The sequence below is a fragment of the Rhinichthys klamathensis genome, unplaced genomic scaffold (genome assembly GCF_029890125.1).
Source record: "Rhinichthys klamathensis goyatoka isolate OS25496 unplaced genomic scaffold, OSU_Roscu_1.1 h1tg000192l_1, whole genome shotgun sequence".
Classification (NCBI taxonomy): Eukaryota; Metazoa; Chordata; class Actinopteri; order Cypriniformes; family Leuciscidae; genus Rhinichthys; species Rhinichthys klamathensis.
Genome location: NW_026606718.1, coordinates 4,075,001 through 4,102,067, shown reverse-complemented (window position 1 = coordinate 4,102,067; position 27,067 = coordinate 4,075,001). Strand labels below are relative to the sequence as shown.

Here is a 27,067-nt window from a genome sequence, read left to right as displayed (position 1 = left end):
TGGGTGGGTTTCTACATCCCCAATGTCACTTCTCTGTGTTTTACGGCCCTGACGAGAACGTTGCTCTCCTCGGCTGTGAACCGCTCCTGGCGCGCGCCTGGCAAATCCGCCGTTATAATAGGAATCCGCTTTAGAACAAGCGCGCCTGCTCTTAAAGGGAATGTGAGATGACGCTCTGATTGGTTTATTTCACGTTACGCCCAAACCACACCTATGAATAATGAAGCTACTTCAGACCAACCCCTTTTAGATTTGCGCCAGGCGCAAGAGGCATTTATCCCGCCGGGAAAATAGCAACAGCGCCGGGATCCGCCCACAAAGTTACTTGCGCTTTGCGCTTTGACACTTGCGTTTCAGATCGTTAAAATAGGGCCCATAATGTTAATGTACCAAACCAAAATCTGCTTGTTACCGTAAAATTATTATACATGTTGTAAAATAGAAAGCCACATGATGAATCAGTTCATCATAAGTGGCCTGTCCATAAATCATAATTCTCATACGGTTTATTGATGATGCACAGGGTTATACACACTAAGACAAAACTTTATCAGGTTAACATGCATGACACTAAAGTAATTCAATAAACAAGAATTAAATATCTGAAAATGTAACACAAAATGGACAGTATACATTAATGATAGGTAAAGAAAAGAAACAAAGCTTATATAAAATATAATCATGTGATCTTTTTTTCATTGTTAATTATATTGTATTTTTTCAATGTTAAACCATTTACATTTATCCACCTTATAATTTCTGCATAAAGAAATGAATAAGCGTTTAAACCTATGCTTTTTACCAGGCAGACGATGAAATGAACAGCAGTTGACTAGATTATCTAGATCGTTAAATTCATTTAATTGTACTTTAGCTATTAGACATGTTTGCAACAAGAACAGTCATCTCAGTTTGCACCATGAAAACCAATTTGACCCTCTCTTAGTTGCCACCCTTTTGTAAATGGTGTCAAATTAGGCTAGTCACTGATGTTAGAATTAACTGGAATCAATATGGCCCAACTTTACAGAATCCCATGTCGAGGGGCGTTTCAATGGTTATTTTTAAGTTAGAGGCCCAAGAACTCAATGAGAATGACAAACCAATTGATTAGTCAAACTTTTTTGGTCTTTTTTCCTTTCCCTAGCAATGATTCACCTTAGCAATATCAGAGCGACACACTAAAAAATCACTTGCAACATCTTACCAAACGCATCACACTGTTTTTGCAAGTTTTGCACAGACTAGAACAACTCACCTTTTCATCATAAAATGTCAAAATCTATAGTTTAGATAATATATCGAACAGGGGAAGTTTTTAACTGTAACTTTCTTTTCAATAGATGACTGGAATAATTTTTCGCATCCCTACACTAAAAAGGAGTTTGGGAAATGGGAGCTGCACATGCCCCCAAAAGAGGACAAAACACCTGCTGTCACTCATAACTCCAAGCTGAAGGTGAGCAGACACATTATCTGGTTTGTTTACTTCATTAGCCTGAACGAGGCGCTGAGGTATTATGAAGCCTTTACGCACTGTCAAGATGGATTTAATATTCACCCTTTTTATGGATGGCGTGTCAATGTTAAAGCCACAGGAACAGCTGTGACTTTCAAGCCATTTGAAGCTCTTCAACAGCATATGTTTTTAATAACGCCATTCCAATTTGGTGTTTCACACCCATGAGGTTTAAACACAGAACTTTAATTTTAAACAAATTGAAGCCGATCCGGCGGGAACGGTTGGACTCTTCACTCGGTTATAGGTTGTACATTCAATTAAAGTCAACAAGCTGAATTTACTTTAACACACATTCCTGATATTATTGAGAACGATTCATCTGTGCATGTTGTTCTAAAGAAAAAACAAATATTTCTTTGTAATATTGCTTCAAAATGTAAAAACTTGCTCTGCTACTTTCCATCACCTAGGCCAGGGGTGCCCAATCCTGCTCCTGGCGATCGACTGTCCTGCACAGTTCATCTCCAACCCTAATCAAGTGTGTTTGATTAGGGTTGGAGATGAACTGTGCAGGACAGTCGATCGCCAGGAGCAGGATTGGGCACCCCTGACCTAGGCCATTGGGTCAATGACAAAAATTGGTGACACTTTAAAATAAGGTTCTATTAGTTACATTAACTAACAGTAAGCAATACATTTAATAATCTTTGTTATTTCACGGCTCTGTGGGATACTTGATTCTGATTGGTCAATCGCGCCATCCAGCAGTGTGTTATTTCCCGATAACAACCAGTAAAAACTGATAACACCGGCTCATCCGGGTAACTGAAGTCTTTCGCTTTACGCTCACTAGTAACGTTGTTTTCTTCGTGGATGTTTAGCGTTTGGTGCGCTAATAAAATATTAAAACTCAAATCAATATTTTGTTATTTTGTAATTATTTAATTATGTAATCCGGTATCGCGGAGTCGCTCTTTAGTTTCATACAAACGCAGCTGCTGCCACTTTGCAATGATAGTTTTGTAATGGATTATAAGATAACAAACGGGTAAGATTTTACAACCGTTTCATCTCAAATCAATATCTCTTATCCCCATAATTATTTATGTGGTGAGATGCTGTGTAATAAGTGGTATGACTGTACCGTATCCCTTTAATCTAGTTTGAACTTGCTGCTTGCTAGCAACTGCTTTCTCTATATTAAAGACCTAAAAAAAAAAGTCAATATTTTGTGTCTAATTATTTACTTATCTGGCAAGTAGCCGTGTAATAAGCAGGATGATGTACTGTACATCCAGCTTATTGATATGGCAGAATAAACCCCTTCCGGGTGAAGCTAGATCCTGTCTTGACTATCCTGTCGTGGTTTATTCTGCGATTAACAACCGGCATCCCTTACTAACAAATGGAACCTTATTGTAAAATGTTATTTAAAATCTTTTAAAAATCTGGATTAAAACGCATGAGCTCTTAGAAATGTACTCTTTACAGTCATGTTGGTTTCATATTATTTAAAAAAACTCAAATTATCTCATATTTTATGAGACTTATTGACCTTGACACACAGTAATAATGATGAGCATCATGTCATAGAGTTCTGCAGTGATGTATTTTTGTAGGCCAACTCGGAAGTTCCCAGTAGGATTTTTCCATTGACTTTTGGATTATTGCAGAAAGTAAGGTCTGTGACCCAAAAAAAGTTTATGATTCTTATACGTTTTGTCCATCGTGATAATCTTCACACATGAACACAACTTTTTTTTTCAATTGACAGAAGTAGAAAGCTGAACGTAGGTTATAAACGAACTACACCACGGTCGCATGATTTCAACGTCACCATCACTAAGCTTCCGACGACTCTTTCAGTCTTTGTTTAAAAAGATTTTCCCTGAAAGTTTGAGCTAGAAGAGTTTGCAAGAGCAGGATTATAAACACTATAAGACTGTGAAAGCAGACGAGTGTGTAGATATGTTTACCTGTTCTGTGTGAGGATTTTTAATGTTCCCGACAACCTCTGGAGTCGCATTTAGCCACTTGTTTGCAACCGCTGTTTTAAAGACAAGTAATGCCACAAAGGAGTCGCACTGATGTATTTCATTTCGTTGAAAATATATTGAGCTTGTGTTCATCACAGACCTTATTTCAGGCATTTAACCAATAACCCAAAAAAACATTGATTTTGAGACGATGTAACCGGAGGTGCCGGCCGTTTTTGGCCTACAAAAATACGTCATCCCTCCAGGACTTTGTAGATCCAGTTGCTGGACATCAAGGCGAGATTAATTCCTAATCTATCGGTGTACAAAGCCGTTACAGCCTCTTCCGCTTATGCTGTGCATTATGTTGTGTGACACGCTGGCAGAGGCTTGATTGATGGCAGGTAGGTGCCACTCACTGGGCAAAGGCTGCTTTTCTGGTTGCTTTGTTTCGGTTGTCTCCTTGGGTCAGGCTCCGGACGATAAGAACCAGATGCAGAGCCTGGCCCTGTCCCAGTTCAGGCCCCCAGACTGGACTCGGATGAGTTGAGTGTCAACTGGATAATGTTTCCGGTGAAAAGTGGTCCAGTCAGACTTTAATCATGCAGGAAATGGACTGTCCTATTCTTTCTGATTCACGCCTCAGGTTTAGGAGAGACCATGTGTTGTTATGGGTCTTCTAGGTTATTTTATGCACCTGTTGACTACATTCAAGACATTAAGACCTGGTTTCACAGATTAAGCCAGGATTAGGCCTTAGTTCTATTAGGACATTTAAGTAACTTTTATAAACGTGCCTTAGAAAAAAAAGAATTACTGATGTGCATCTTGAGACAAAACAATGGCACTGACATTTTTTAAGATATGTTAGTGCAAGTTTCATTCAGTTAAAACAGCTCAAAAATGCATTTTAGTCTGGGACTAGGCTTAAAGGGTTAGTTCACCCAAAAATGAAAATTCTGTCAGTAATTACTTACCCTCATGTTGTTCCAACCCCGTAAGACTTTCGTTCATCTTCGGAACACGAATTAAGATATTTTTGATGAAATCTGAGAGCTGGATCACTCCTCCATAGGCTCATTCAGGGATTGAACTTGCCGGCCTCGAAAAGTTATTAAAGACATTGTTAAAATAGTCCAAGTGACTACAGTGGCTCAATCTTAAGTTTATCAAGCGACAAGAATACTTTTTGTACGCAAAAACAAACAAAAATAACGACTTTATTTCAACTATTCATGTCCATCTCCTTGGGCCTCGAGTCAGTTCACTAGTGTAACAGCGTAAGCTTCTGTTGTTGTACGTCACACGCATCACGCACATGACCAGCGTCGGCCAATAGTGAGCCTACGTGTGACGTAGCTCTACGGAATCACACTACGTTAACTGACTAGAGGCCCAAAGAGAAGGACATGAATAGTTGAAATAAAGTCGTTATTTTTGTTTGTTTTTGCACACAAAAAGTATTCTCGTCGCTTGATAAACTTAAGATTGAGCCACTGTAGTTATGTCTGGGAAAAATTTGGGATTAAATGGGTTTTTAACAACTTGCGCCATGATCTCTTTTTGGAATGATATGCTGAAGTTACCTGCGGTGTCAAGCCCCCTCCTTCCTGCCACCAATCAACGCGCCCCTCATTTGCATTATTAAAATGACCGTCCACGACAGCCAAAACCTCGCATTAGATCTCGCGAGACAATAATGCATTCAGAAATAAGGGTCAAACGAGCTCTGTGTTTATTTTTTTCCAATTTTTCTTTTTAGAAGGGCATGAAATGACTATAATAGAGCGTGGGTATCAAAGTTAATACTACATTATGACTCCTTTAATGCATCCTTGCTGAATAAAACAATTTCTTCATAACAAAGTTAACATTTTACAATAAGATCTCATTTGTTAACATTAGTTGATGCGTTAACATGAACTAGAAATGAACAATGTTCTCATAGCATTTATTAACCTTTGTTAGTTAGTTCATAATATAAATTATAAAATGTTCATGTTAATTCACAGTCCAATAACTAATGTTAACAGACAATTTTTGATCTTAAAAATATATTCGTAAATGTTGAGATTTAACATTAAGATTAAAAAATGCTGTGGAAATGTTGTTCAATGTTAGTTCATGTTAACTTATGTAATAACATAAAAATCTTACTGACCCAACACGTTTGAATAGTAGTTTACAAGAAAAGTTCCGTTACCAAAGGAACTTTAATCAAAATAATGCAGAACACAATTTCATGCTCAGTAAGAAACATTCACGGCCAGTAAATGTTCTCAGTAAACCTGCGACTGGACCCTAATTTTATAGTACAGCAAAGTGACCGACATTAAATGAACTCAGTAAGAGTTTTGTCATCATCCATTTATCCTCCACCTCACCCTGCTTTCATTGACACCGTGTGTCTGCTATTTTCTGCTATTTTATCTCCATCAGTCTGTCTGGCTCAGCATCTGTCCATTCTCGCACTCTTTTCTCAGTAATTTATATAAACTGGCAAACCCGTGGTGTGGCGGTTTGGCTCTCCTGCATGTCCTCGGGTGAAGAGCCACTAATGATTGAGCCCCACTGGGACGCTCCTCTGTAGGTCACCGGCAGGTGCCAATGGCTCTGTCATTACCTCTTGCTGGCAGCTTATGGAGGGGACCATCAAATGATCCATTTGCTTTTTGGCCTGGGAAAGAGAGAGATAGGAAGACTCAGGATGGAGAGCTCCCCGGGGTGCATTCACACAGTGAGAGATGCTCTGTTATCGATCCGCGCTCCCTGACAGTCGTGTGACTGTGCGCGGCTGCGGGGAGGGAAGAGAAGAGTGACTTTGAGTAAGTTAGACCGTGGACTAGTACTCACCGCTGTTTTCAGGCTCTTGTTTAGAAAGCGGGCTGGAAACTGAGTGCCTCGGGCTGGTTTTTCACTCTTTCTCATTCTTTTTCTTGGTGTGTTGCTTTTTAGGTTTGAGCAAAATTCTGAATAAGCTCACCAAGGCTGCATTTATTTAAATCAAATAACATCACATTACATTACTCGAGCAAAACAAAGTTGCTGTCTAGATATAAATAGGCAAATGCTTAAGAGTCTATGATTGGATCAGTATTGCTGTGATCATTATGTTTCTAGCATGTTATATGTTTGGCAACAGTTCTTCTAACCCTAACTGATGGAGTGTGTAGCTTTTCATTTCTTAAAGAACCATGTAGGAAGACACACCATATTCCAGGATGACAATGGCAAGATTCTTCAGGCTCAAACCGTGAAAGAATGGTTGGGAGGGAGCGTAAAGAATAATATTCACACATGAATTGGCTCCTCTGAGTCCAGAACTTAAACTCATTGAAAGTCTTTGGGATGTGCTGGAGGAGACTTTACAGAGTGCTGGACTCTTGCATTGTCAATACAAGAGCTTGACCAAAAATCGATGCACCTCTTGACGGAAGACTTTTAATGAATTTAAAGGCCATCTTTCAATTTAATTGTATAACTTAATTTATACAGAATCTTGTATGAAAATGTCAATTTAAAAAGACATACATAAGAATACATATGTTTTACAACACCCACAGGCAGAAATTCAGGAAAAAGTGTACCTATTCTAAGCTAGGCTCAAAAAACCGCCCTTTTCCAGAGAACGCGTCATATGACGCAACGACAGGCAAACAAATAGGCGTTGCTGCCCTGGTTCTCAGTGTGGGTTTACGTAGTCTGAGAGGTGGTACAGAAAATAGAGCTTGTAGTTATCGTTGTAATGTTAGTTGAGTTGGTTTGAATTGTCACAATGGTGAATTCTTGTGTTTGTTTTGGATGCAACCACTCCAACTTGTCTGGTCATCGGGTCCACCGATTTCCAAACAAAAAAAAACAAAGATTTCTGTGCTTGGATACGTTTCGTCCAGGCAAAGAGAAGCAATTTCTCTGCCTCCTCGGTGACAAGACACACGATGGTATGTGAAAAACACTTCACACCGGATGGGAACGGGTGGTAATGGTCAGAAATTCGGTGGGAACGGCTGGTAATGGTCAGAAATTCGGCGGGCGCGGGCGGGAACGGGTGGTAATGGTCAGAAATTCGGCGGGCGCGGGCGGGAACGGGTGGTAATGGTCAGAAATTCGGCGGGCGCGGGCGGGAACGGGTGGTAATGATCAGAAATTCAGCGGGCGGGAACGGGTGGTAATGGCATTTATCTGCATGCCTTACACCCAGTCCACATGACAATAAAAGATCCTTGTAACAATGACTATATTTACATGAACAGCATATTCCCGTCCTAACCGGAACACTAACTGCTTTCATACACATACTCCGCAGTACATGCGAGCTCATTTACGTAATGTCCGTCGGAAATACTATTGGAGTAGTATAACAGCCGGCTAAGTTCGGAAAATCTGGGATCTAAATTAAACATTTTAAGACGCATGTTGCTGGCATAGATGGTGACAATATACATGGATGCTTGAAAAACAACAAAGTCGACAGCAATATTGCTAAATATGATTTATTAACCCTCTGGGGACCAGAAACGCGCCGGCGCGTTTTGCTCGTTTTTTTTCACATAGCAGAAAAATAGACTTAAAGTACTACCATCATTTCTGTTCATATAGAGTTAAGAAATATGAGAAAATAATCTGTTAAATGTCTACTTTTTTATGTGCCCACATACAATCGAAATAAAATATTGTGCTTTTGTAAAATAAAGAAAATAAACAGGGTGTGCGTTCTGCCTCTCGGTCACCGTGAACTTTTTTTCTGGAGCACGTCTCTAATCTTCAACACAACTCAGCTAATACTATTCACCCAGCCATAAGCAATATATCTTTTAAATCATTTGAGTTTGTACTTTTAAATGATCCGATTCAAAACTAAAATTATTATTCTCCGTTTATGTCATCTATATAAAAAGAGAGACGTGTCAGCCCATCTCATTATCGTTCTCTCAGCTGATTATCTGTGGTAATGTGACACGCCTACGGAGAGCACGCGCTATTCAAACGCAAATATGTGAAGCAACACATTGAGACGCGTTAACGCCCATGAACTCTGAAAACACACATTATTTTTTAGTCAGATTAATCTACTGTCGTCTTGCGCGGCTATATGTGGAACAATCCTGGGACATTTACCACTGGGTTATTTTCACTTCGAGGATGAACAGATTCAGCTGAGAAGTAAGTGTTTTTTGCAAGTGCTTTGTTCTAATCGCGATATAGAATAACGTAGTGTCTGTAAACGGAAAAATAGCATACTGTTAAATGTGAATCATGTTTGTGTCACACAGTTTGTGTGTGTGTGTGTGAATGAATGAATGAACGCACAGATACGCACTGTTACAGACTAAATAACAGACAACATTTCGTTGACTCGTTTTGGATAAAGTTTTTACTCTAAAATAGACATCAAATAAGCTTTTTTAGGAGTTTCTGCTCATATGTTAAATATATAGTATGTTTTGTCAATAAACTAATCAACTAAGATGTTATAGTGTTTGTTCAAGCTATATCAAAATAATGAATCCTCAACTTTGAAATATGTATGATCAAACTAAGACATTTATGGAGAAAGACAATTTTCTTTTCAAGATGTTTCCAACTCTAACTTTGAACTGAAATAAAACCATGTCTATATGGTGAAGGGTGTGTGATAGAAGTGTCCAGACGTATGCACCCTGTATTTTCCTTATAATATCCAAACAATCTAAAAGCCATTCTTTTTTAAATCTCCTCATTCTTTGTGCAAGGCTCCTGTAATGATATGGCCTGATAGCACCTAATAGGGCCATTATGGGAGGGTCTTTGTCTTTCTCAGGTGTGGAATGCCATACATATTAATGAGAGATCAAGCCTCCTGCATAAAGCTTTCTCAAACAAAACACGTCATTAAAAATGTAAAAGACTTTATTGACTTATCTGAATGAGTAGTCAGGATGATTCTCACATAGTTTTGGAGCAAATATTCTAGGCTATGTGATACAATTTTCAAAAGTCTTGTGAAGAAATAATCAATATGTGTTTTGTGGTCTTATTTCAGCAACTTTCATTTTTATTTTTTTCAATAACCACGCATAAACATTATTCTATTAAAAATACAAACATGTACATACATGTTGCTCAGATCTCATGGTAGCCAAGTTTGTGCTATATAGAGTGAATTTACACCTTTGCCATTAACATGTTTATAAATAACTGAAAAAAGCACAAATGTCAGTGCATGTCAAAACATCCCAAGGGCCCCAAAAACACTCTGGTCCCCAGAGGGTTAAAGATACTGCAATGTGATAAACATGGAGACAACGTTAGCCACAATTAGCTAGCTATAGCCTGTGGTCACTCACCAAGACACCTGCCTAATTCTCCACCGATTCTCCTCACACCACAACTCTATCTCTCTCCTCTGTCCATTTACCCTTCCCCTTAACTCTGCCTGACCCCTCTCTCGCCTAGGTGGCTCATAATTGTACGGCAATGGCCCATTCGAAGAGTTGACATGAACTCCTACTGCAACCTCTTCAATGTCTGACTCCATTACGAAGAGATGAGATTTACCGGCCGTTGCGTCATGTCCGATCAGAGCGTTTTTGACAGCGGAAGTAATTTTACTCACAATTTCTTTTAAAAAACTTTTTTAATGCACATTTATGATTAATTTCTTCACGCAAATCGAGTTCCTACACCATTTATCTACACATCTATTCACAGGGATCTTCAACTTGAAAGATGGGCTTTAAGGTCTGGACTCAGAGGTGCCAATTCAAGTGTGAAAATGATTCTTCATGCCTCCTCACAACCATTCTTTCACAATTTCTTTCACAAAAAAAAGACTATAAATTCTTCTTTCACAAGCCTGGTGAATCTTGACATTGTCATCCTGGAATATGGTCATGATGTGTCTTCCTACATGGTTGTTTAAGAAATGAAAAGCTACACACTCCATCAGTTAGGGTTAGAAGAACTGTTCCCAAACATATAACATGCTAAAAACATAATAATCACTGCAATAATGATCCAATCATAGACTCTTAAGCATTTGCCTATTTAAATCCAAACAGTGACTTTTTTTTTTGGCCGTATATTATATTATATTATATTATATTATATTATATTATATTATATTATATTATATTATATTATATTATATTATATTATATTATATTATATTATATTATATTATATTATACATTGGTTTTTGCAAACCGTTTTCAATTCTGAATGGCACACACGTTCCTGGCGTCTATAAATCCTGTGCCGCCACATCTGGTGCACATCTACAACTGTACAGATCAATGGAAAAACACACTCTGACATTAAATTCACACGCTGCCTTCGAATGCCCTTTAGAAAGGATTGCTTCTGTAGTCTAATCTGGGACACGTGATGAGTTTTTAATATCTGCGAGTGAATAGTTTTGCTTCAGCCTATAAATAACACTGCCAATAGTACACAGAGGATTAAATGACCCTTTCCGTTTCTGATCAATGGTTTTGTGCAGGCTAATAGCTTTATTTCAGACAGCCCTAGAAATCATCTTCTCTGTGAGGAAAACACAGTATAGCATAATAAACATTTCTGGACATGGTTACCGTTACACATCACACCTCAGTGACATCGAAAGGTCAAAAATAAAAATTCTAAAAATTTCTCACTCTCATGACATTCCAAACCCATATCACAGTTTTTTTTTCTTCTGTGGAACATAAATAGTTATTCAGCAGAATGCCTGGTTGCTGATTTCCATAGAGTGAAACATTGACCACGGCTCAGAAAAAGCATCATAAAAATAGGAAATTTTTATGGTGCTTTTTGTCATTTTTGGGTCTTGACAGCCCAAGTCTCCATTCACTTTCATTGTATAGAAAAGAACAGCATAGATTAGACATTTTGCTAAACATCTAATTTTGGGTTCTTACAAAAGTTATAGAGGTTTGTAAAAAACCATAACAGTGAATAAATTGTGGCATACTTTTTTATTTATGAGTGAGCTGTTGCTTTAAACACTGGCACAAACATAAGTTCCCATGTAATCTTTCCGGCCCTCTCTGTCTATAGTTGTAATCTAGGGCATATTGGTAAAAACGGAAAGCGTTTGATCTATTATTCATGTTACTCTTTCAAGTTTGTATGTATATGCCTGTAAAGCAAGTGCCAAGATAAAAATATAAGCAAACACAAATGTGTTTACCAGAACGCTGCACGTTTATTGCCACACTTTGACTTTTCTATGGTTATTAAATTAAATTGGTTATCAAATCGATAACCATGCAGTTTTCCCTTTTAAAAATGATCATAAACCTTTCAGAAGCTGTTTGTTGCCACAAGGTTTTCTCGATGCAATCAATTTAAAAGTCATATTTCTTTCTGCACAAAACCTCTTTCACCTCCAGCGGTCAGACTCCACTCAAACGTCCTCTTTGCTTGGACTGTGTGACCTTTCTCCATGAGATTGGCCCTTTATCCCTGCTCTCTGGCAGCTGTAAACATATTTTCTCTTACCGGCATTACCCTGCACCCTTTGCTTGTGCCCATGTCCTCACCCTCTCTGTGTGCCCTTGCCGTAACATCCTTCATTTGTCTCTCTTTCCAGGTGGTTGTTCACACCAAAGCCGGTGAGCGACTCTACCGAATCTCTCCTTGGGCAAAGTATGTGACTCAGCATGAGAAGTCCGTCATCTATGATTGGGTACATTGGGACCCTCCTCAACCTTACATTGTAAGTGATTATTTCCCCCCAGCGTCGGTGTGCCACAACCTTTTGTTTTGTACTTATCATGAGTTCTGAGTTTCGACCCTTCTGTTTAAAGGGGCTATATGTAGAATTGAGAAACACTTGTTATTAGTTTATACTGTATACTATCATATTATACTGTTAACAAACATCCCGACTCTGCTGAGAGCGACGTTTAGATATAAATATGTGTTGCGCACTTTCCTCTCAATAACAATGACAGCGGTGAAAAAAACAGCATTTAAGAAAGCATCTGATCATAGCGATGTGGATATTTTTGCAGCTCTGTGTTTCACCGGCATCATGCTGACAGATTATGTCATTAAAATGACACTGTTATGATAGTGTATATTAAGTATATTTGAGACTATAGACTATATAGATCTGGCTTTGACCTTTTATTTGCATGACACATTGACATTACAGTGTTGAATGGCTCTTTAGGCATTTTCCTGAACATTGTATAAGCATTCATTTCAAGAGTCTCAGAACGGATGAGAGGCTCTCAGGAGCGTGCGTAAACGTCACATCCTTTTGATTTTCACATAAATATCAGTATAGTGGGTTTCATAGACACCATAGAAAGTCGGGCAAAGTCTCGTTTTTTTAAAAGTTTTGTTACAAGGTTTTTACACATTGGCATTAAAAAAGTAATTAATACATTAAAATTCTTACATATACCCCCTTTAAGGATAACTATGTACATGTAATGCATTTTTAATTTTGGTGACCCTGTAAAAATAGTATGAAACCTTGTTTCCGCCACAAAATAAAAAAATGTAAAAAAGATAATTGCGACTTTTTATCATAGGTTGGGATAATTGGTGCTATATAAATAAAATTGACATTGACATCTCTCAATTCAGATTTTTTCGCACGTGCGAGTTTACTTCTCACAATTGACTTTTTTCCCCCCTCTGAATTCAAAGGTTTCATCTCCCAATTCACTTTTTTCCACCACGTTTTTTAGAGACCTGACTGCATGCAAATGCAAAATCCTGGGAAAAAAAGTCAGAATTGTGAGATGTAAACTCAGTTTATTGTATGATTTATAACTCTCCCTTGTGAGATATAAACTCGCAATTCTGAAGGAAAAAACCCCTGATTTGTCAGAAGTCACAATTACCTTTTTTTTATTAGTTTATTCCATGGTGAAAATAAGCTTCCTACTTTAATAAGAATGTGTGTTTGCGTGTGTGTGTTATTCCTATTAATTAAAGTTTCCAAGCAAAGCAAACTGTCTGAAATCAGGGGGATGAAGAAAATGGCTTTATAAATGCATCATGAGCCATTTCATTGGTTTCTACTTACTGCAATTTTGCTTTAATGTCAAGTCGAGACATGAACATCATCTCCTCAGACTATGAATTATATATGCTTGTTAATGTCCTCCAGTCATAAGTCATGATAAGATGAGATTCTCCAAATTAGCTACTGTCAGCTCTGTTCAGCGGCTCCATCTTATCTTTAGTTGTATTGGCATGGACTTGTTTCATACTGTGATGTTAAATTTGGATGAGGAATTGTTCCAGAGATATTTCCCTGCTGTTTCTGTGCCAGCACAAGCATCCTCGTCCACAGAAGCCCAGGAGCTTACGGATATACGAGTCCCACGTTGGCATCGCTTCTCCTGAGGGCAAAGTGGCATCCTACAGCAACTTTACACACAACGTGCTGCCCAGGATCAAAGATCTTGGTAAGAGACTGCTTCGTTGACACAAAACTGTTGAGATCATGAGAATTTGTACTAAATTGACTTTCAAAGTTGCTTAATCCTCTCTATAAAAAAAAAAAAAAAAACAGCTTTTGTTTATTTTTGGTGTTGTGATGTTTAGTTTTTTATTTATTTATTTTTTAATTGGTTTTGTTGCTTGTTTTATTTTTTTCCTTGCTTTAATTAGTATCTTTGTCAGTAACATTTCATTCAAATACATTATTTATATAATAACAAATATACATATATATATATATATATATATATATATATACATGAATGTGTTTTTTTAACACATCCTTTATTTTCTTTCTTAGTTTATTTCATTCTTTACTTTATTTTTCGTTTAGTTTTGTCACATTTCATTTAGTCACGTTTCATTCTGTTGCCTTACGTTAATTAGCGTATTTGACAGTAACATTTCTTTTTCAAAAATTTTTTTTTAAACAAATAATTTTATCCGTAATTATTAATCACTTGACAATTTTTATTCATTCAACATTTATAATTTTTTTCTGTGGTCTTTTGAAACAAAATGTTATGCAATTGTCCTTTTTCCGCTTTCAATTTAGAATTTGGCACACGCTTTAATACTCTTCTTCCCTCAAATAATTGTTTAAGCTAAACTTTTTAAATGAAAAGAAGACATTTGACAATTCAGATGAGGAAGATAATTCATTACCACAATGTTATGCTCTTAAAAAGAGTTTCACAATCTCATTTTCCTCGGCTAACAAAAAGCACAATGGACTTCATCAGTAGCAGGTCTGTAAAGCACTTTATACATTTGATGCATTACAAAGAAGTACCATAATACAGTATTACCATGTTTTTTTGGTGGAAATATACCAACATCATGGTATTCTTTTAAAATATTCCAGCGGACTATTAAGGTATATTGCAAAATGAATATTGTGATCATTTTGTGCAAAAGTATATATCAAAGTACCTTGGAATTAATCATCCAGTACTTCACTGCACCACAGTACCATTAAAGTAAGGATACAAACATTATTTTTTTAGCCCAGAGTGAGGTTATATTCTACCTGCCAACATTCCTCCTTCATCACTAAGTATCCGAGCTGCAGTGGTGCTTAAACTGACAGACATTGCCGCATTGATGATAAGCGACTGGCCCTGGTACCAATGTTCTGGGGAGGCTGTGTTCTCTCTGGGCTCTCAAGCCCCTTTCTGTAGGTCAACACCCTGTTTACAGGCTTTAGTCACTGTGTGAAGTGTTCATTAGTGCTGTCGTGGATGAGGGTTGGAGAGAGGTGTATTTGATTGTGGCGATGTGTTTTGGAGATGCTGGGGGTATTTTCAAGTATCCACCAGACACAGAAGATGAGGTTTAGCGATTGGGGTCATATAACAGTTACAAATTAGTTTCCCCAAAATTCAAAGTGCTGTGGAGAATGTTCTGGTCACACTTTTTTTATAGAATGAAAGGGAATGGGGACTCTCACTGTCAAAGTCGCATGAAACGGAAGTTGCAATTATTCTTTTCTTCCATATTGTGACGTACACTCACCTAAAGGATTATTAGGAACACCTGTTCTATTCTCATTAATGCAATTATCTAATCAACCAATCACATGGCAGTTGCTTCAATGCATTTAGGGGTGTGGTCATGTTCAAGACAATCTCCTGAACTCCAAACTGAATGTCAGAATGGGAAAGAAAGGTGATTTAAGCTATTTTGAGCGTGGCATGGTTGTTGGTGCCAGACGGGCCGGTCTGAGTATTTCACAATCTGCTCAGTTACTGGGATTTTCACGCACAACCATTTCTAGGGTTTACAAAGAATGGTGTGAAAAGGGAAAAGCATCCAGTATGCGGCAGTCCTGTGGGCGAAAATGCCTTGTTGATGCTAGAGGTCAGAGGAGAATGGGCCGACTGATTCAAGCTGATAGAAAAGCAACTTTGACTGAAATAACCACTCGTTAAGGTATGCAGCAAAGCATTTGTGAAGCCACAACACGCACAACCTTGAGGCGGATGGGCTACAACAGCAGAAGACCCCACCGGGTACCACTCATCTCCACTACAAATAGGAAAAAGAGGCTACAATTTGCAAGAGCTCACCAAAATTGGACAGTTGAAGACTGGAAAAATGCTGCCTGGTCTGATGAGTCTCGATTTCTGTTGAGACATTCAGATGGTAGAGTCAGAATTTGGCGTAAACAGAATGAGAACATGGATCCATCATGCCTTGTTACCACTGTGCAGGCTGGTGGTGGTGGTGTAATGGTGTGGGGGATGTTTTCTTGGCACACTTTAGGCCCCTTAGTGCGAATTGGGCATCGTTTAAATGCCACGGCCTACCTGAGCATTGTTTCTGACCATGTCCATCCCTTTATGGCCACCATGTACCCATCCTCTGATGGCTACTTCCAGCAGAATAATGCACCCATGTCACAAAGCTCAAATCATTTCAAATTGGTTTCTTGAACATGACAATGAGTTCACTGTACTAAAATGGCCCCCACAGTCACCAGATCTCAACCCAATAGAGCATCTTTGGGATGTGGTGGAACGGGAGCTTCGTGCCCTGGATGTGCATCCCACAAATCTCCATCAACTGCAAGATGCTATCCTATCAATATGGGCCAACATTTCTAAAGAATGCTTTCAGCACCTTGTTGAATCAATGCCACGTAGAATTAAGGCAGTTCTGAAGGCGAAAGGGGGTCAAACACAGTATTAGTATGGTGTTCCTAATAATCCTTTAGGTGAGTGTATATACGAGCGAAACGTTTTTTTGAACTAGAAAAAATGTAGGGTGGACTTGATTTTGTCCATGGGAAATTGATTGGATGTTTGTGGTTTGCTATTGGTCGATCTCATGTGACAGGTTTCCCCGCCCTCATGTCAGTAAACACATCATCATTGAAGAGAAGAGATGTCACTGCAAGAGGGAGGAGAAGGACACATGAATTAAAAATATATATGATGTGCATGGATGACTCAATCATTTATAATAAATACAGCAATATTCCGTATAAAATAAAACAAGAATTGTCCATTTTGATTTTATAGTGACTTTATAGTGAAATGGTGGTCCATGCGTCACATGCACTATATTTCAAGAATTCTGAAGCTATTCAAAAGCTTTATATAATGAACAGGCGTAAATCTCTTATTTAACATTTCTTACACATTTTATTTGAATGTTTTAGAATTGATTTTTGGTTTGAATTTAATCACATGGGTTGGTTGGTGTTGGTGATGGCCTCGTTAAATCAAAATTTCAACTTTAGAATATCACTTTTAGAACTAGAAAATAGAAAATCATAGAAACATGGGATGGACAATTTTGGACAATGCAGACAGATCTGGTATGGAGGGCCACAGAGGCCCCTGAGGGCCCCATCTATATGCAGGCACAATCATTTTATAGAAATATCTTGGTGGTGGGTTCTTTTGGCATCTCGGAGACAAGGAAATCATTGAAAACTTTCAGGCCAACTCCAGCATGGTGCCTGTGAGTTGCACCACTCGCGTTTCCTCTGAAAATATATATTTAAAAAATATATATGTTGTGCTCGTAGGAAAAACAGAAGTATGTGTGCTTGAATGTTTACATGGAAATTGACCGTCTTCCCACGTAAAGTCCTACAATGCCATTTGCAAAAACAAATGTTATGATAGAATAATTCATGCCTATGTCCATGCATTAAAACATACCGTGTCTGTGGCTCCCAGGAGTTCTCATTGTTTTGTGGTAACTGGTTTGCATTTCCCTAGACAACTGTGGCTCTGGCATCTAAAAAGCTTGAAAAAGTGCTCTGTGTGTGCGCGTGTTGGTGCATCATCGCTGAGATGAGCCCCTGGTGCTGTCACACCTCATCAAAAATCCAAACTTTCTCTGAAGCAGGGCGAGGAAGATAGCTAGCTAGCTAGATAAATAAATAAACCAATCTGCTCAGAAAAAAAAACCTATGTGAGACAAGCCTGGATTTCCCTCTTGAGTCCTTCCTGTACAGTTTCAAAGCTGTGTCAGTGCAGCTACAGCTTGCGTGGGGGAACGAAACGCTGGTTTTGTGGCTGATCCGGGCTGATAAGACTTGCGTGTGACCTGATGAGTCATTCAGGCGGTGCGTCCCGGTGGCCCTTTGTGTTCGCATAAAAGACCTGACTTCTGTAGTGGACACTTACTGGACAGAGACAAAAAGCCATTTTGTTGGGTTTGACTGTTCCTGCTGTACCTCAGTGTTTGTTGTAGTGTTGTCCTGTCAAGATTTTGTGTGTTAAGTGTTGTATAATATCCTCTCGTTAACGAAAGCAGATGTTTATGAATTATGTGAAACCATCGTACTCTGCGTGGGCATTTCGAACACACTGCCATGACGGCTACACAAATTCAGGAACAGCAGAATTTGGACTTATTTGGCTCCCACGTGTTTATTTTGCATGAAAACTTAGCTAAAAATCACAACAAAAAGTTTGCTGTAGACACAAATCTGTTTTTTTTTTACAAAATGCATGTAGCATCTTAAAAGATTTGAAGCTTTTTTAAAGAATAGTTCATCCAAAAATTAAAATGCTCTCATTTACTCACCTGTATGCGTCATGCCATGTAAATATCCACACTTTTTTTCTGTTGAATTAAATACTATATATTTTAAAGTAAATAAGTTTAAAAAAATGAATTAAGACATATTAGAATTATATTTTTTTCACATCTTGATTTTTTTTTTACAGTAAAATATTACAATAATATTTGGGTAATTTTTATATTTTATTTATTTAAAATTTTAATTCAGTAATTTGTTTATATTATTTTTTGTTTTTATATTATTTTTTATATCGTTGTTGTTGTTGTCATATTGATATATAATCACAAAACATTTGCAGCCCTATATTTTTATATATATATATATATATATTTTAAATGTTTTTATTCAGTAATTTATTTTATTATTTTTATAGTATTTTTTTTATGTTGTTGTTATTGTCATATTGATATATAATCATAAAACATTAGCAGCCCTATTTTTTTTTATAAATAATTGTTTGTTGCAAACAAAACAAGCAGAGCAAAGAGCTGAGCAAACCTCGAGCTAAATATTTTAAACTTTTTATCAATTTTTTTTCACATCATCGTGCAGCCCTAGGGGATTTTTATGATATTTCTTTAGTGAGTTAAGCACCAAAAATGACCATAAAAGTTTTCCAGATCACTCATACATTACATATCTTCTGAAGCCCTATGATAGCTTTGTGTGATGAAAAGATGGAAATGTATCTGTGCCTGGAGTCACTGGAGTTGACTAACCTGTTCATTCAAAAGAACATGATTTGTTCAGACTGATTCGATCCGAGTTCAGCTCACTGACTTGAGCAGTTTTCAGAATATCTCATTTTCCACTGAAGAAAGAAAGTCATATGAGTTTGGAACAGCATTGGAATGAGCAAACAATGACACAAATATGCTAATAATCACTGCTCTCTTTATTGCCATACACACAGGTTATAACTGTATTCAGATGATGGCGATCATGGAACATGCATACTACGCTAGCTTCGGTTACCAGGTCACGAGTTTCTTCGCAGCATCAAGGTAAATTTATCTGAAACTGGAAAATGTTCAAATCCATTTTTTATAAATCATGTCTCATGTATTTTGCAGCATCTCCTTCATTCTAAAAACTGTAATTTCATCTCTCTGCCTCTCACATTATGTTCTGTCTGTGTGAATCACCCCTTACACCGTAAAAAAAGTTGCTGCCTTATATTTTTAAGTACAATCAACTTGGATATTTAAGGCATTTCAACTTAAATTGCATTAAACATACTTTAAAAAATGAGTTGAATATCTTGTATTACCTATAAAAAAAAGTCGAAAATTGCTTAACTTATTTTGACGAGTTAAAAAAGCAATGTAAAAACACGTTGTTGTAACTTATTGATCATATACTTTTTTTTTTACAGTGTGGGCCGTTCACACAGAATGTGTTTTTGCATTCCACTCTGCTGCATTTTGCTTTAAACATGCCCTGGGTGGACGTGTTTTGCCTTGCTTTTTTTTTTCATTCCACTGCTGCACTGCTCACGTGTCGTGTCACAGCGTTCTACAACATTCAAGTTAAAAGCAGTTTCGCTTTTTTTAAATGTGTCTCAATAACTTGTGCTTTTTTTCTATGTAAACATGCTCTCGATCAGTGGTTCCCAACTTTTTTTCCCAGGAGACCCCTAAGTATTTCATGAATGCAAGCTAAGCTTTCGAAGCCACATGCTGGGGACCCCTGCTGGCCAGAACAGTGTAAATGCAGCGAAAACTCAGCTAAAAAAATGCATGAAAACGTTTTATTGAAGGTGTAATCTATTAAATGCAATTAACAAATCATCTAATATCATTAAAAATTAAGTGTCTTTATAATGTGTGTTATTTAATTATATTGTAGGGCTTGTTTTTTTGTTTTGTTTTATGGAGAACTTGGTTAATCAGACCGATTAGACTTCCACTCTTCAACTTTTTTATTATACAGATGTGTCATTTAAATGTCTACAAATTTATAAAATTGATCTGAGATCAGGCAAAAATCATATATAGACATGGTTCATGGGTTCACAGAGATTGCCCCTAGTGGTGAACCATTGAAATTTCGGTTATGACAGTTGTCATAACGAAGCCTCGCTTACTGAAATCATATGACTTTAGCAGTTCGATACGCACTCTGAATCACTGGTTCGAAACAAAGGTTTCGAAGCTTCACAAAGCGTGTTTCGAAAGCGCCCATCACTGCTCATGGCTCACACTGGAAAGCTTTTCTAATATTAACGTGTTTCACAAAGCTCTTGCCTGATCATAACCCTTCTTTTTCCAGTGAAATTCCTCTGATCTTTTTGTCTTTTGTAATGTCTCTCAGCCATCTCTCTTTCTTCAAATTTCCCTCTTGCTCACTCTCTCTCCTCCCCCATCATGAGTAGACACACCCCCTACTGCTGATCGGCTCACTCTCTCCCCTCCCTATCATAAGTGGACACGCCCCCTACTGCTGATTGGCTCACTCTCTCCTCCCTATCATGAGTGGGCACGCCCTATACTGCTGATTGGCTCACTCTCCTCCCTATCATAAGTGGACACCCCCCCTACTGCTGATTGGCTCACTCTCTCCTCCCTATCATGAGTGGACACGCCCCCTACTGTTGATTGGCTCACTCTCCACCCTATCATAAGTAGACACGCCCCCTACTGCTGATTGGCTCACTCTCTCTCCTCCCTATCATGAGTGGACACGCCCCCTACTGTTGATTGGCTCACTCTCCACCCTATCATAAGCAGACACGCCCCCTACTGCTGATTGGCTCACTCTCTCTCCTCCCTATCATGAGTGGGCACGCCCTCTACTGCTGATTGGCTCACTCTCCTCCCTATCATAAGTGGACACGCCCCCTACTGCTGATTGGCTCACTCTCTCTCCTCCCGATCATGAGTGGACACGCCCCCTACTGCTGATTGGCTCACTCTCTCTCCTCCCGATCATAAGTAGACACGCCCCATACTGCTGATTGGCTTCAAGTGTGTTGTGCTGCTCAGTCCGATCCACTTCCAACAGTGTTTCTCAGAACTCTGAGTCAAAGATAAAAAAAACACCCTGAAAATCAACTGTCGGGCCCACTTGTTGACACTCACTGGACACCCAATGGTACCGGCCACTCATTTTAATTTTCAGAAGGTTTAAAATGAGGTAAGTGTAACACTCCTCAGTAAAAACCATAGGCGCGCGCACTTCTTGTAGACTCTGTGGCCCCAAATCATAGAGAGGCGCCTCTGACGGGCCGATAATCTCCCTGTAAACACATTTGCAGTTAATCCTGTGGAGAGGTAGAGACCTCAGATAAAGGAAGACAGGCAGGAATTCTTTATTTATGTGCTTTTATTCCGTCGGCCGCCCTTACCAGCTAGCGCTGGCGACAGCCTATAGCGCGAGTATAATGTATACAGAGTAATTTCACCCATGATTGATCTCCCTGAGCCGTTTAAAAAGTGCAAGGTCTGGATGCTGGGAAGGGGCGGAGGCCGAGGGGAGGGGTATTGTTGTGTCACGTTTGCCGGGGGAAAGCGATATGATGATAGCTGGAGGACAGATGAAGCTTCATGGAGCAATTACACGAAGGAGATACGTGAGGAAGCGCTCATGGAAACGCGCCACTCTCGCCCTTTGTTCCGCAAGGAGCAATATGTCACCCCGAATCGAGGCTTTGACCTCTGCTCAGCGTCCATGACGGTGTAGACGATCTGAGATTGATTTTTATTTACTGCCATATTTGTTTGTTTTTACACGGCAATTGGGCCGCACGGTTGATGTATTCGCACTGCTGCTATTGGTAAACACAGCTGTTGTGTAGGGGGATGACTTTCTGAGATAAGCACACACACACACAGCCATATGTAGTGTGGCAGAACTGGGATGGTATCCAGGAGGTTGTAAGTTCGAATCCCAAAAGGGGCGATCCGTTACTTACGTATCACCACTGTGCCACTTAAAGGGGACTTTATTTGGCGTTTGTTCGAGCAGCTAAACATGTCAACTGGCTTAGCCGATGGATCCATCATACCTGATCTTCTTGATATGAGCCTGAAAAAATAGCTTATAGAGGAAAGCACAATTTAGTTTTTATTTCCATTTTATTTTTAGTTCATCCTTTCAGTTTAGTTTTTTTTTTTCTTAAATGGCAAAATAATTACATTTCTCTGAGCCATGATATTGCAATTTTCATGTGGAAATTACAAATCTGAAATATATTAATACAAACAGTGTTGAGTGTAATGCAATACCAAGTAATTAATTACTGTAATTTTGTTACTTATCCCTTGTGAAAAAGTAAAGTAAGGGATTACTCTTACTTTTTCTGTAATTTAATTAGTTACTTCTAATGTAATTGCGTTAAATACTGTATAGACTATTGAACAATTGTGTATAAAACAATAGTGAATTTAACATGAAAATTAAACGCCTAATGTTTTAATGTAACCTTCTCCCTTTAAATGCTTTGGTCAGTTCGAGAATAATTTATGCAATTTTATTTTATTTATTTGAAAGAATTAAAAGAGAAGTTTATTCTTGTCAATTCTTGTACTGTTCAACTGGTTAAGGTTGATATGGGATTTAGAAAGTAATAAGTAATGCATTAATACTTTTTAGAGAGAGTAATTAGTACAGTAATCTAATTACACTGTTTAAGATAATTGGTAGCTAGTAATTAATTACATTTTTATAGTTACTTGCCTAATACTGATTACAAATATATTTGAAAAACTACAATTGATTTATTTAATTTTAATTTTTTTTATATTATTTTGGAGTAGTTAAAATGTATTTTATTTTATTTTAAATTCCAGTATTTTCCATTATATTTAATTTAATTTAATTTTGTTTTATTTTTTATAAAAGTTGATACATTTAAATAAATATATGAAATAATTGTAAATACAATAACATTATTTTTCATGTATTTTAAAATATAATTTATGCCTTTTAAAGTGTTTAAAGCCTTAAAAGAAATCATATATGCCTTGAGATGAGAATGAGGATGTACAAAACAGACTAATTGTTTATCGCATTATGACAATTAATCGACAGCCATCAACTCCAACCCAAATCCAACAATGTCACACACACACACACACACGCACACACACACACACACACACACACACACATTCCCTTGAGCACGTCTTGAAGAAAGCAGATGTTCTGTATTCTGCAAGCCTACATGTGCATCTTGTGTATTGCAATACACCCCGAAAGATATCTCTATACTTTTTAAAAGAGTTGGGCTTAACACCCAAACTACTGCTAGATTCAAGCTCATACCAAGAATAAGATCCTACAGCTTGACAGACAACCTCTGCCCAGGCTGCTCTGATATCTGCCTTCATCTGTTCTTCTCTCTCTCTCTCTCTCTCTCTCTCTCTCTCCAGTCGTTTTGGCACCCCAGAGGAACTCAAGGAGCTGATTGACGTGGCTCACTCTCTGGGTATCATCGTCCTGCTTGATGTGGTGCACAGCCACGCATCCAAGAACACCGAGGACGGGCTGAACTGCTTTGACGGCTCTGACTCCTGTTTCTTCCACAGTGGGCCCCGTGGAGTACACAGCCTCTGGGACAGCAGACTCTTCAACTACTCTAGGTGAGACTGAAGTTTGTTTTTCACATTTCAAACACCCCACGCTTCACATAAGTTACTCTGCTCTCTCCTCATACTACACCTTTTGTTACACGGCGTTGTGTAACGACGACACAAGCTCTGTTCTAAAATCTAGGCTCGGTTCCAATACCTAGTGAGCTGCTTACAGAAGGCTTTCGACTGGAAGGCTGTTCCAATAATTATTTTGCTTTCTAAGATGCCTTGTTTTTGCCAGGTTATTCTCCAGGGCTGAAGACGCTCCTTAGAAACTACTGTACAGTTGAAATCTAGCATTTAACTAAAGCCGCATGCACGCCATGTCGCAATTATCGTAATTACGAGATGACAACATGTGACGTTTTACTCTGAGCTGTTCGTGCAACACTGTCAAAATGAATTTGCAGTGGTCAGGTGGTCCAAGTCGGGGCTTTCAGAAAATTCCGAGTTTACAAGTTCTACGAGGACGTGAACACTTTTTACAAGTCAGAATTTTACGTTACTTATGACATGTCATGAATGAACCTTAATACTTTGCAAGTAATGTAAATGCATTTATTGTGACAAGCTAATAATTAAGTAATTAAATATATTTTTATTTCTGTGCAATCCCAAAATGCATGACGACAAGCAAAAGTGAAAAATAGATTAAATCTGGTGGACAGTGTTGGAGATATTCATTGTAAATATTTGAACAATCAATTAAAAAACGAATAGTATTGATAAACAGTTATTATTTGTTTGTTGTGTACTTTCATGTTTATTAGAATAGTGCACAATTAGCTTGGCAACATGCTAACACTAGCTAAAGAATTTGGCAGTTTAGTTATTCTAAAGGCGATAAATTGATAAAAAATTTGTTTTACATTAAATTAATATATAAATATTTTATGAGAAAAGCCCATATTAAATGTGATGAGATTTCTCGTCGAGGTGAAAAGCTGTATCGCGACATTGTAAATACAGGGTTAAATTAGCATTGTTTATGCCACTGCTATGTTTACATTACAGTGCCAACCGCAGGCACCGCCTCCCCTGTTGTTTTGCTTTTTATAGAGACAAAAAACGTTTAAATCAGTTGGATAACGGTCACTTCAATTGTAAACTATTTTAATAGCATGAGCTGCCGAGTCACACATAGTGCAGCAGGAATCACAGTTCACTGATCATAATCTTTGATTATGGTTGCACTTATTGTTTGCACTCAATAAGACTGAGAAAAACTGTTATTTTTGTTTTTATACTGTTTTTGTTATACCGTTTTCTGTGTTCAATTTGTGGAAACGAGTTCAATTAGGAGTTCTGGAAGCTCATAATTCATGTACAGTAAGGTCTGAAGAGACTCATGTGAAATCATACAGGAGAGAAGCCAGTCAGCTGAGTTTGTAGCTAAACCTTTTACAGTGCTTGTATATTGTTGTCTTTCAATGCATATGATAATTCATACTCAGAATGCAGAGCTGAAATGACATTCATTACAAAATGATTAGTCGAAACATTTCAAAATACACCTGCAATCATTCATTTTGTCATTGAGGATTTCTTAAAAATACTGTACAAAAATCTCGTCTCGTTCTCGTGAACCCAATCTCGTGTCTCGTCACATCCCAGTTGAAAGTAGTTCAGTTTAAAGAAAAATGCTTCTTAAGATCGTTCGGTTTTTTAATGCACTATTTTTTTGTATGATAAAACATAGATATAACTACAAATTTAAGACATTAAACAAAACAGTTTTATATTTTGCATATCCTTAAAGGAATAGTTCACCCAAAAATGAAAATTTCCCCATAATTTACTCACCCGCAAGACATCCTAGGTATATATGACTTTTTTCAGAGTTATATTAAATACTATCCTGGCTCTTCCCTGCTTTGTAATGGTTTTTGAAGCTCCAAAAAGCTCATCCATCCATCAAAAAAGTAATCCATTTGACTCCAGTGGGTTAATAAAGGCCTTCTAAAGCGAACCAATGGGTTTTTGTAAGAAAAATATCCATATTTAAAACTTTATAAACTATAATCACTGGCTTCCAGCAATGGCCATACATCTGTGTTCATGAGAGAGTCGAGTTCTGGCGGAAGGGTGATCTCTGACCCGACGTATAAAAGGACGTAGCTCCTCTTCTCTTATATCGAAATCCTCGGACTTTTATCCTCTGGATCCGCGTTCGTCAATTCTCACCTAAGATTACACTGCGTCATACGCAAAAGGCATTTGTTAACCCACTGGAGTCGTATGGATTATTTTTAATGATGGATGGATGCGCTTTTTGGAGTTTCAAAAACTCAGGCTCTATTCAATGCTGGGAAGAGCCAGGATAAATTATGGGATCATTTTAATTTTGGGGTGAACTATTCCTTTAATAAATTTTCTTTGCTCTAATTTTGCTTAAATTAATACCAACCTCTCAAATTTACTGTTCTGGAACTATGTGGGTATGTGCGTGTGTGTGTGTGTGTGCGTGTGTGTGTGTGTGTGTGTTCTTGAGCTGTGCTCACAGGTCATATCTCTGTAATTAATAATGTGGCATGGAATTATGCTTCCATAATTAGTTCACCTCATCAGCACTTTTGTTTGCCCATAATCAAGCATTAACATGTCCTTATCTCACGCGACGGAATATTCATGTAAAATTTTTAAAGCGTTTTAAAGATGCTTTCTGTTTATGAATAATCATTGCAGTATTTGCCTATTTAGACTAATTCATCTCTGAAAACAAAGAGACAATGCTAAGAGGCTTAGAAATGTGGAGCCCACAGTAGACCCAAGTTAAAGGAATCGCTCTGTCATTATTTTATCCCCCTCATGTCATTCTAAACTCGCTTGACTTTCTTCCATCGAACATAAAAGGAGATCTTTATACTGCTTAAAACAGTTTGGAACGACATGAAGACTTTTCATTTATGGGGGATCTGTCCCTTTAAATACCAAGATCATATCAAATTGTTGCAGTTACTGTAGATTCTATTTAAGGCATGTAGCTGGGACTTCTATTTGACCGGTCAGATTGTTCATCATTATAGCTAAAAATGCATTGTATTTCTCTAGCCATTAGTTTTACATCACA

The 27,067-nt window shown here is 37.9% G+C and overlaps 1 protein-coding gene across 1 annotated transcript in view; it reads left to right on the top strand.

Annotated features, from left to right (window-relative positions):
- The window catches only part of gbe1b (glucan (1,4-alpha-), branching enzyme 1b), a 163,762-nt gene that overhangs the window by 33,321 nt on the left and 103,374 nt on the right, over nucleotides 1–27,067 (top strand). The window contains exons 3-7 of the mRNA XM_056262490.1: nucleotides 1,344–1,459; nucleotides 12,011–12,136; nucleotides 13,712–13,847; nucleotides 19,338–19,428; nucleotides 23,797–24,006. Coding sequence (XP_056118465.1) covers nucleotides 1,344–1,459; nucleotides 12,011–12,136; nucleotides 13,712–13,847; nucleotides 19,338–19,428; nucleotides 23,797–24,006 — 679 coding nt within the window. The remainder of the gene's footprint in view (nucleotides 1–1,343; nucleotides 1,460–12,010; nucleotides 12,137–13,711; nucleotides 13,848–19,337; nucleotides 19,429–23,796; nucleotides 24,007–27,067) is intronic.